General features: G+C 38.9%; 1 protein-coding gene across 1 annotated transcript in view; it reads right to left on the reverse strand.

Moving 5' to 3' along the window:
- The window catches only part of NEK1 (NIMA related kinase 1), a 159,493-nt gene extending 150,539 nt beyond the window's left edge, over positions 1 to 8,954 (reverse strand). The window contains exons 1-2 of the mRNA XM_008074769.1: positions 8,793 to 8,954; positions 7,849 to 7,945 (exon numbers count right to left, since the gene is read on the reverse strand). Of these exons, the coding sequence (XP_008072960.1) occupies positions 7,849 to 7,945; positions 8,793 to 8,909 (214 nt within the window). The 5' untranslated portion in view covers positions 8,910 to 8,954. The remainder of the gene's footprint in view (positions 1 to 7,848; positions 7,946 to 8,792) is intronic.
- Between the last annotated feature and the right edge of the window lie 3,333 nt (positions 8,955 to 12,287).

The raw sequence follows: 12,287 nt of genomic DNA on the forward strand, positions 1-12,287 counted from the left end.
CTGGGCTCCGGCGATCCTTCTGCCTCAGCCTTCCGAGTAGCCAGAACTACAGGCACGCGCTACCACGCCCGGCTGATTTGGTTGATTTTTTGATTTATTGTAGAGATGAGGTCTTGCCAAGTTGCCCCGGCAGGTCTCGAACCCGTGGGCTCAGGCAATCCACTCACCTCAGCCTCCCAAAGGCGCGGGATTACAGGCTGAGCTACCGAGCCCGGCTGAACAGGGGGTTTTTAATTATTTAATTTTCTTTTCAAGAGACAGGGTCTCATTATATTGTCAGGCTGGACTCAACTTCCTGGGCTCAATTGATCCTCTCGCCTCAACCTCCCTAGAAGCTGGGACTATAGGCATCAGCCAATGCACCAAACTTAGAACATTTCTTAGTGCCAGGTGCAGTGGCCCAACACTTTGATCACTTGAGCTCAAGGTCAGCCTGGGCAGACAACATAGAGAGACCTTGTCTCTACCAAAAAAAAAAAAAAAAATATATATATATATATATATATATATATAAAAATAGCCAGGCTCAGTGGCTCAGCCTGTAATCCCGTGCTTTGGGAGGCTGAGGTGAGTGGATTACCTGAGCCCGCAGGTTCGAGACCTGTCTGGGCAACTTGATGAGACCTCATCTCTACAATAAATCAAAAAATCAGCCAGGCACGGTAGCACATGCCTGTAATTCCGGCTACTTGGAAGGCTGAGGCGGAAGGATTACTGGAGCTCAGCAGGTCGAGGCTGCGGTGGCCAGGAGCGGCCACTGTACTCCAGTCTGGGCGACAGAGTGGGACTTCAACTCAAAAAATAAATAAATAAATAAAATAACACTTTTTCTTTAAGTTAGAGTCTCACTCTTGTGGCCCAGGCTGGAGTGCAGTGGCACGCTCACAGCCACCACAGCCACGACCTGCTGGGCTTGGGCAATCCTTCCGCCTCAGCTTTAAAAGTAGCTGGAACTACAGACACATGCTACCACGCCTGGCTAGTTTTTGTGATTTATTATAGAGGTGAGCTCTCACCAAGTTGGCCGGGCTGGTCTCAACCCCCAAACTCAGGCACTCCTCTCGCCTCAGCCTCCCAATGTGCTGGGATTACAGGCTGAGCCACCATACCCAGCCTTTTTTTTTTTTTGAGTTGGAATCTCACTCCGTTGCCCAGGCTGGAATGCAGTGGCACACTCACATCTACTGCAGCCTTGACCTGCTGAGATCAGGTGATCCTTCTACCTTAGCCTTCCAAGTAGCTGGAACTATAAGTACACACCACCACATCCAGCCAATTTTTTGGTGTATTCCAGAGATGAGGTCTTGCCATGTGGCCCAGGCTGGTCTCGAACCTGTGTGCTCAGGCAATCCCCTTACCTCAGCCTCCAATAGTTGCTGGGATTATAGGTGTGAGCCAAAGTGCTCAGCCTTGGCAAGAACACTTCTAAACATTCTCTCCACCCCCTACTTCTCAAGTAAGGAAGAGTGGCCAACATCACTTCTAACATTTACTGAACTGCTACTTACTAGTGAGAATATCACAGTTCAAAGAACAGTGTTCCCAGTTCTCGCTTTTACTATCTGCTCTATGTCCTTATTTCCCACAACTTGTGGCGGTGTTCCTGTTACCTGGGGTGTGCATATCCTCTTTTGGGCTACTGTTGGTAATATGCCATTGGAATTAGGAACATACATGATTAAGCTAATTAAGAATCACTATGAGTCTCTATGGTTGACATGAAAAGGTCATTCCAAGATACATGTGAGAAACTACAATGTGAAAAAAACTATAACTCACTATTTGTGAAAGATATATTATGTTACAATTTATACAGCATAAGAAACAAAAAGTAAAAAATCATACAGAGCATGCTATCATTTATGTATTTGTTAAAGCCTAGGCTATTTCTGGAAAGAAACCCAAGACAGTGGTTGGTAACGGTAGTTAACTCCAAGAAAGGAACACAGATGGCTCAAAGAAAAATGTCAAAGTTTTTACATTTTATAATATTTTAATGTTGTACCATATGCATGTTTAAAAATAAATAAATAAAACCATCAAAAGATAAAAACAAAAAGTGTGTATGTGAGTGAGAGGGTGTGGGGAGAATGCTAAATAGGGCCTGAGAAAGAAATGGAGGAGCAATCCTTGAAATAAAACACCTGAGCTTTGTGATGTTTTTGGCTGCTTAGACATTTATTATTTATTTTAGGGATAAATACTTAAAATGTAAGGTGGGCAACCCCCTCGGGTCCCCTCCCACTGTGAGAGCTTTTCTGTCCTCTTAATAAATTCTGGAAAGAAAGGACGGAAGGAAGGAAGGAAGGAAGGAAGGAAGGAAGGAAGGAAGGAAGGAAGGAAGGAAGGAAGGAAGGAAAGAAGGAAGAAGAAAGAAATGTAAAGCTTTGTAGTCCTTCGATCATTCAAATATCTGAGCACCAACTGCAAACCAGGTACTTGTACAAGATTCTAGATACACTAACCCTTGCCACTAAGGCGCCCACACACTAGTGGAGCAAAAAGATCATAAGCAAGTAACAAAGCTTCAGTGCATGCTAGAAAACACCCAAGAGTTTCACAGAAAAATGATAATGAGAATGTGAGTCATACCCTATCAGCACAGCATGTGCTGCTGGCTGGCTAACCCAATGGCCAGTGAATACTTCTCCACCTTTACCACCACTCACTTTAGAAGCTTAAAAAAAAAAAAGCCATATGCTCTAGTTGCCATTTTCCCTATCATTAGAGGTCGTCAACTGACCCAGTTTGAGCAACTATATTAATTCACGACCGGCAAATTTCCCACTTTCCTAATACTGAGAGCAGGTGAAAATTTAAAAATCTGAAGCTGGTTACTGTAAAGTTTTGTTGCTAAGCACAAGTGAAACAGTCTTTTCTAAATTGTCACCTTTTTCACAATACAGCTGAAAGTTGCAGGTATATACAGTATTTGCCTCAGATACCACTCTGACTAGCATTCCATACTTCGCATTTTTACTTGGATTATAAACCCAAAAAGACAGTCTTCCACAATGAGGTAAATTCACACAAGCAGCAACCAGGAGCAGAATTTAGAATGACGTAAATTCACATAGGCGGCAGCAAATGAGTTAAGAGGAACTCGGAAGAGTGGCTTCTCAGTATTTACTTGTCTGATTAAAGACAGACTCAAGACAAGAGCATCACTGTCACTTTCCTCCCTCCTTGGATGTAGATATGTGCCTGGAGTTGCAGAGCCAGGTGGAACAAGATGAAAAGCACAGGCTGAAAAACTTACACTAAGGATGGCAGAGTGGAACATCAGAAAGAGCCTGGATCTCAGTACCACTGCTGAACTGTCACATATGCTTATGATAGCTCTGCTTTTCTTATGACTTCTTGTTAGAAAGATCACTCAATTTCTTTCTTACTTACGCCAGTAGTGGGCAGATTTTCTGTTACCTGAAGCCAGAAGCAACCCAAATTTAGCCTCCAAGAAAAGCTTTCTTTAAAAAGATAGATTTTGGAAGCAACAATGGGAAGCAAGTAGAATACAACCCCTATTGCAATATGAGATTGTAAAGTTTCCACTAAAGATATAAAAACTACTTTACAAACAATAATAAAACAAACCTAGGAGAAAAAAAGAAAGACAAAAAACAAGAACAATTAGAAGATGATAGCTATAGACAAGCAAAAATAGCAATTGAAATATGAGTACTACAAGTAGAGAAAATAGGCCAGGCACAGTGGCTCATGCCTGTAATCCCAGCACTTTGGGAGGCCAAGATGGGAGGATTACTTGAGCCCAGGAATTTGAGTCCAGCCTAAGCAACAAAGTGAGACCTTGTCTCCATAAAAAATAAAAAAAATTAGCTGGGTGTGTTGCATGCACCTGTAGTCCCAGCTACTCAGGAGGCTGAGGCAGGGAACATCACCTGAGTCCTGGAGATGGAAGCTGCAGTGAGCCATGATCATGCCACTGTACTCCAGCCTGGGTAAGAGAGTGAGACTCCGACTCAAAAAAAAAGCAGAGAAAATAAAAATGTATATAAAAATATATACCCAAACATGCAGTGATACAAGGCAATCCCCCCATTCTCCCAATGATAAAATCAAAATTTTTACCTCTATGCATTTAGAAATGCTGGGAATGCAGATGAAAGAGTCAAATATCTAATTATAATGTTTAATATTATACTAATTGTGCATTTACATTTAAAATTGTATACAGAGGATGCCAAAAAAATGCATACACATTTTAAGAAAGAAAAAACTGTATTAAAATTATATCCTAGTACTTTGGGAGGCTGAGGTGGGAGAACTGCCTGAGCCCACAGGTTCAAAACTAGCCTGACTAACTAGGTGAGACCTCAACTCTACAACAAATAAAAAAAATGAGCTGGGCATGGAGGCACACACCTGCAGTTCCAGCTACTTTGAAGGCTGAGGCAGAAGGATCGTGTGAGCCCAACAGGTTGAGGATGCAGTGGTCACGAGCATGCCACTGCACTAAAGCATGGGTGGCAGAGTGAGACTCCGACTCAAAAAAATAAAAAATTGTAATGCTGTCCTGCCTGTTGCATGGTGATGATTCATTCGATTATTGCCATCTTTTGAGCAAACATCATACTACACATTGCTACTGTAATTCAATCCAGCTTCAAAAAGTAATTCACAGATATCTCTTAAATTATGTATATATATTTTTGGCACCCTTGGTATATTGGGAAATATTGTTTTCTCTCCACTTTCATGTTTCATGAAACACCTTTATATAAACTCTTCACCTGTATCTTCAAATCAATGTCTTTTTCTGACTTAACAATCAGATTTTCTAGTACTGTACATATGACCATCATTTCCTTTTAACTGACAAGAGAACACTTTTTAATATGTTTATGTTGTCACTGGAAATTTTTCTCATGTGCTAATTCTCATACGTATAATATTGGGAGTTAGAAAACAAAATCAGCCAGAGTGTGGTGGCTTATACCTGAAATCCCATTACAGAGGGAGGTGGATGCAAAAGGATTTCCTGAGGCTAAGGGTTCAAGACCAGCCTGGGCAACTTGGCGAGACCTCATCACCACAGTAAATAAAAAAATTAGGCAGGCATGGTGGCACATACCTGTAGTCCCAGCTACTCAGGAGGCTGAGGTGGGGAGGATAACTCAAGTCCAGGAGATGGAGGCTGCAGTGAGCTGTGATCATGCCACTGCACTCCAGCCTGGGCGACAGAATGAGACTCCAACTCAAAAAAAATAAAAAATAAAAAATAAAAGAATTAACAATAGGAACCAAATCTGTCTAAATACAGAACCAACTCTAAGAATTATAATTTCAAGACAAAAAACATTATTTCTACCATGTCAAGATGAAGAAAAATCAGTGAGGATACACTGTAGAGACACTAACCTCCTAATCCTTTATGACATTTAAAATATGTCCAAATTGGCCTTTTTAAACCAATTTGCTTATTTTTTAAACCATTTTTGCATATGTAGGCTTCTAGAAAATAATTAAATATTTAGAGTTCCCAAAAGCTCTATGAGAAACTACAGAGAAGACCAAAGGGCTACAAGGAATAAAATGAGACGACGATTTGGGTAAAGCGGGAATAGGGACCATGACCAAATCCACAGAATCACCAGATAAAATTACACTATATATTTCAGAATGAATTGTAAGTCAGGGTGGATGAGCCTAAGACACAAGAACTCCCATTCCTCTTAGCCTAAAAACTCCACTCCTCTAGACACTGCTGTAGCTCACAAAGATGCCTGCACAAGCATGTTCAGGGCAACATGATCTGCAATAGTGAGTATCTTTAATAGAAAACAGGCCACAGTGATGGTGCCACCAATGCACACAGTGAAATACACCACAGACATTACAGGACAGCAGTAAAGAAGAAGGTGATAAATACTGATGTGGAGAGATATCCATGAGATACAAGTGAAAAGAGTAAGAAGCAGAAATACATATGGATGACCCCACTCATTTTTAAACTTATAGAGCTGAATGTATATGTTCCACATAGGCAAAGAAAATAGTAAAGAAACACGAAAATGTCAATAATGCTAACCCCTAGGGAGTCAGAATGAGAGTGGAGAGAAGGAATAGAGGATTTAATTTTTTAGTCATGCACATCTGTACTTTCTGAATATGTTTATCATGAGCATGTACTCTTGTAAAATTAAACAACTGAGGCTCACACCCATAATCCCAGCACTTTGGGAGTGGAGTTGAAAAGACTGCCTGAGCCCAGTCCAAGACCAACCTAGGCAACATGGCGGGACCTCATCTCTACAGTAAATAAAAAAATTAGTTGTGATAGCGCGTGCCTAAAGTTCCAGCTACTTGGAAGGCTGAAGGGGATCGCCTGGGCCCAACAGGTCGAGGAAGTGGTGCCCGTAAGCATGCTACTGCATTCTAGCCTGGGCAAGAGAGTGAGACTCCAACTCAAAAAATAAAATAAAATAAAAATGAACAATTGTTTAAAATTAAACAATACAACTGCAATAATAAAACCTTATTTTAAAAGGCTGGGTGTGGTACTTACACCTATAATCCCAGCACTTGGCGGGGGGGGGGCAAAGGCGGGAGGACTGCTAAAGCCTAGGAGTTTGAGACCAGCCTAGGCAACGGAGAGAGACCTTGTCTCTACAAAAAGCTTTTTAGAAATAAGCCAGACATGGTGGCACATACATGCAGTCCCAGTTACTCAGGAGGCTGAGGCAGAAGGATAGCCTGAACTCAGGAAGTCAAGGTTGCAATGAGCTATGATCGTACCACCACATCTAGCCTGGGCAATAGAAGGAGACTCTGACTCAAAAAAATTAAAAATAAAATTAAAATATGACACTCCTTTTGAGTCATTCAGATGTTTTTATGTTGAAGCAGTGAACATAAATACAAAATGCCTGATGAGTACTTATTGACATACATACAAAACCTTTTAACTTGAAATATTAAAATCTTGGTATTTAGGAAAAAAACTAAATAAAAGATATTAGGAGAAAGATAAATTAAAAAATTCAAGATCCTGAGAAGGACCTGATAACATTAAAAAAAAATAGAATACCTTATGATATAGTGTGATCACTGAGCCACATTTTAAAAAATGTTCTACTTTAGAAGATACTGAATTCATCTGGGAACACAGTTACTTTGGCTATAATTCAGACTTTAAAACTGGTATGTGATATGTTCCTGAACCTGAAAGAGTCCTTTCAACTACTTCCTACATTTTCTGTCTATTTTGTCATTTATAGGGATTTATGACAATAATAAAGTTTGGGTAAAATGTCAATAAACCACCTTGACCTGGTTTTCGAGAAGTTTTGCATCACCTTAGTTCCTGTATTATTAAATATAATGTATATAGTTCCAAAACAACAATCATAGCTATATTTTAAGAACCTGAGAAAACTCCCAGTATATCTCAGCATTGTAATACTAAGGTATAGAAGAAAACACCAATGAGTAGGATACTTTGTAAAGATCAGACAATTTTCTAAGTGACAGTGGTGACACGTTACAGGGAATTTAATTTTAAAATATGTAAGTTACTCTTCTTGTTTTGTCCAAATTCTTGCATTTATTACATTGCTTCTTTTTAAGCAATTACTAAATTACAGTGAGCCAGTTTTTTTATTTTATTTTATTTTATTTTTTCAGTGAACCAGTTTTAAACTACACAGGGACAGTATGGTGCATTACCCTTGAATCAAGTTGATACTCATATACATATGGGTTTAAGCAAAAATGATATTCCCTTTTTCCTAAGAACGCATTCACCAAAAGATTCCTCAAAGAGAAAATATCCAAAAGTTATTAATGTCTTAGGACTACTTTTGAACTCTCTTGAAAAACTAATCTGACCTTCGAATGATTCTCTATACTGGACAATATTTGGATGCTTCATGTTGGCCAACACTGCAACTTCTCTTCTTGATTCTTCTCTTTCTTTACTGGACATCTTGAATAGGACAAGAAAAGAAAATCCATCAGTAAGAGAGTTGCTAAAATGCAAATTTGTGAAGCATTCCATATTTTTCTAATAATATTAAAAAATAGTAATAATAATGATACCAATATAGTCCAAGCTACAAAATATAGTAAGAAGTTAAAAAGGATGAGTTGAATCTGTAAGTGAAAACATTTTAAGATGTCCAAACTAGGTAAGTTACAGAAGATTAGGTGTATTTTTCTGAACAAATAAACGCAAGCACGTATCATAGCAAAAATCAGAAAGTAAATACAGACTATTCTGAAATTAGTGGTTTTCTCTGGGATCATGGCAGTCTTTCACCCTAGGTTATACATTACTTAAAAAAATTCTCATGGAACCAACTGTGTTACCCATCGAAGCTGGACTGGATAAAAAAAAAATGTGGCACATATACATGATGGAATATTACGCAGCCATAAAGAAGGACAAATATATGGACTTTGCAGCAACCTGGATGGATTTGCAGTCGATCATACCCAGTGATTTATCACAGAAACAAAATACAAAGTTCCATATGTTCTCACTCATAAACAAATCTTGAACAATTATAATGCTATAAGAAAGTGATTGGCAGTAGTGGGAAACTGTTAGGGAAGTAGGGTGGGATTGGCAGTTGAGGGAAACTGCTAGGAGAAGAAGGGGCATATCTCATCAACAAGAGTATCTGCATGATCAATGTTTACATACCTAACCCTGAAATGTACCCCACATCTTTATAATAAAAATTTTTAAATAATAATTTTTTAAAATTCTCAATAATGAGGCCTATGTAACTAAACTACTACTTGTGTAATCAAACTAAACATATGCTTACTCTTGAGATGTTAATCTCCTTGATAACGTACTGTCTGCCATCTTCTGTAGACTTGACAAGAACAGCTTTTCCAAATGAACCTTCTCCGATCTTCTGTAGTCTAACATACTTCTCCATGTTTTTTTTCTAAGTCATCTTTACAGGTATGCTAGACATAAAAAAGAGTTAACAGTTAAAAGAGATAAAGCATATCTTCTAAAACAATTACAGTTTAATTCAAATTCTAATTCCTTCACAATTTGCTAACTTTTTTTTAAAGGATATTTAACATCTTTACTGAAAGTTAAATAAACTTTGTCTCAATTTAACTCATGCACCCTAGCAGTACCTAAAAAGAGAAAACCAAACAGTGACAATTCTATAAAAATGCTTTGGAAAGCCAAATATTACCCCTTTGCACACAGAGTCCCCTCTGACAGGACATAAAGGCATTACTGGTGATTAAACAGCAAAAACTTATGCCAGCGCAAATTTTTCAAAAATGTATGCTTCCTTGAAGTTTTCCATTCAAAAACAATGAAAAAGCTATGTCCCATTTGAAATTTGTCAAGCTTCTGATTAATCAGCTGAGAAGTGGTTTTCAGGAATCACAAGTGTGTCCTTCCAGATCTTCTTCGAAAAACAGAATGGACAAAAAATTACATATTATTAATGTGGGAGAAAGAAAAAGTGACTGCATTGTCTGCTTGAGTAGAAAAACACCAGGTGGAAGACATCCAACAAATTACTATTGCCTAACATGTTATCAATGAACCTGCATGTCGTTGACTGTTTCACTGTTACCAATACATTAGAAATATATCAGATAAAATTTTGATTCTTTTGTCATAAATAGGGTCCTCAGTGTCCAAAATTCTATTATAAGCCAAGTTTCATTACAATAAAATAATTGGTTCCAAAGCTATAGTATTTAATATGAAGTGATTCATTTTTCACTGTTTCATAAACAAGTCCAGTTAAGTTGCTGGTAGGGGATCTCCGAGATGTCTCCAAATCCAAGGGGCTAGATATATTCAACATGTATGGAGAGAAAAGCAAACTTCTTTGTGTGTGTGTGTGTAGGAGTCTCACTCTGTCGCCCAGGCTGGAGTTCAGTGGCATGCTCATAGCCACCGCAGCCTGAACCTGCCGGGCTCAAGCCATCCTTCCACCTCAGCCTTTCAAGTAGTTGGAACTACAAGAGTGCACCACCATGCCAGCTAATTTTTTTTTTAATTGTAGAGACAAGGTCCTGCCAAGTTGCCCAGGATGGTCCCGAACCATGGGCTCAGGCAATCCTCTCGCCTCCACCGCCCAAAGTGCTGGGATTACAGGCTTGAGCTACCGAGCCTGCTGAAACTTCTTACATTAATTATTTTATTATCTCCAACAGGAATGCAAGCTTAGCAAGACACTATTCCCAAAGTTATTAACTAATCCCCTCTTATTAGACGAATTGCTTAAAATGTCTGAGATTACCGAACAACCTCACACCTCTGCTGTTGACACCACACTGACACCCTCCCCAGTCAAGATAACTAACTAAGGTTTTTAGCAGCTTTAGCAACAGCGACTTCAGGAGAGTGGAAGTTTCAGGAGGAGCCAGAATATAACTCGCTACACAGAGAAGACTTTTTTAGATGAGAGAGAGAAAAAAAGAATGAATCATAAAAGCAATCATCTGTCCCACCAGTTGGCAAGATCACCCTTACTGTAGATATTTGTGAATTCACTCTGTTAATCTGAAGCTAATACACATTTAACTGACCCAACTTGCTCTTTTCTATTTCCATTCATAGCAAACAGGCTTCCAAATGTATGATTCTATCACAGGAGAAAATAATCTTGTCATGAAACTCTTGTTCTCATTTCACCTGCCAATACCAAATTTGTTCAAGTTTACTTTGCCTCTAAAAAAGATCCAATCTCTTTTTCTTTTTCTTTTTTTTTTTTGAGTCAGAGTCTCACTCTAATGCCCAGGCTGGAGTACAATGGCATCGTTCATGGCCACCACAGCCTCGACCTGCTGGGCTCAGGCAATCCTTCCGCCTCAGCCTTTCAAGTAGCTGGAACCACAGGTGCACACCACCACACCCAGCTTGTTTGTCTGTTTGTTCGTTTTCTGATTTATTTGTTTGTTTTAGAGGTAAGGTCTCGCCATGTTGCTCAGGCTGGTCTTGAACCCATGAGCTCAGGCAATCCTCTCGCCTGACTCCCAAAGTGCTGGAATTACAGGTGTGAGCCACTGCATCACCAATCTCCTTAAATGACAAACTTTAGAATCTAGGCACGCTGGACTAAAGGCCAGAGTCTAGCTTGTGGCAAAATTGATGTAACAATTATGCCTTGTGAAATTTTGTGGGAAAGATCCTTTCTCTACCTTAGAAAACCATTTTCCATTTCAAAATTTCTGTAGGAAGGGAGAATGCATTTAGCAACTTGAAGAGAAACAAAAAAGAAACCATTATCTTGGCATTATAGCATAATTAGTGAGTTAAAAAAGAAAAGTTATTCCAAACATATTTTCAAGTCCAAGTTGTATCAACTGGCATAATATAATGGCTATCTGGGCACCAGACACAATTTAATGATTTCTCTAGGACATGAAAGTTTATTACATTACTATGCTACTTAGAAAAAAAATCAAAATACACTAATCTTAGAAAATTACATTTCATGAATTAAATTACATTAAATAGCCACATAATGAGATTATTTTACAGCCATCATTATTCTGTGACGTTTTGCCAAGAGAGGAAAAACAAAATTAGTCAATTTGGCCCTCCCTCAAAATCACCAATTCCTTTTCAGGAGCCACACTCCCAGCATGGATGCCCCAAGAGTGCCCAGTGCTGTATTCCATAGGCAACCACACGACAAGCACTGTGGTTCCATTAACTCAGAAAGACAGAAGAGAATCTCCTGACCTTGCAAGTGAAGATGACTCTAACCACTATCAAACCATGCCAGGTGCCGTTTCTGAACAACGAAGGACTAGAGATAGAGGAGTTTGAGAACTGCCAAGCTCTTTTCTGTAAAGTCAGTGAGCATCAGAGGAAGTAAAAGGTAAGACATGAAATAATACATGACTTTCAGTGTCTTACAACATATTTAACTGAGCAACCTATTTCCTAGTTATGAGACTTCTCAACTGAATCACAATCCTGTAAAATTTTTCAAACCAAATTAAATTAAAAAATAATAAAACCATAACATATAACTGAAGGAACGCAAGAATCCTGTCCTGGTTGAATTATTGTAACAAACTCAAATTAACATCAAATGAAGATCGCAATACCAACTTGACTCACTCTGAAGTATTCTCAAATCTCTAACAATTATGTCAACTTCATCCCTATAATACATATCTGATGGTGAAGATAGTAAAAAATGATAATATCAGAGACTTTTAATATTTGAGCTTTCCAAAGAGTTACTGATATAATAAATAAAGCAATGGCCGGGCTCGGTGGCTCAGCCTGTAATCCCAGTGCTTTGGGAGGCTGAGGTGAGTGG

Source organism: Carlito syrichta, unplaced genomic scaffold (assembly GCF_000164805.1).
Source record: "Carlito syrichta isolate Samal-C Ts95f unplaced genomic scaffold, Tarsius_syrichta-2.0.1 Scaffold317482, whole genome shotgun sequence".
Classification (NCBI taxonomy): domain Eukaryota; kingdom Metazoa; phylum Chordata; class Mammalia; order Primates; family Tarsiidae; genus Carlito; species Carlito syrichta.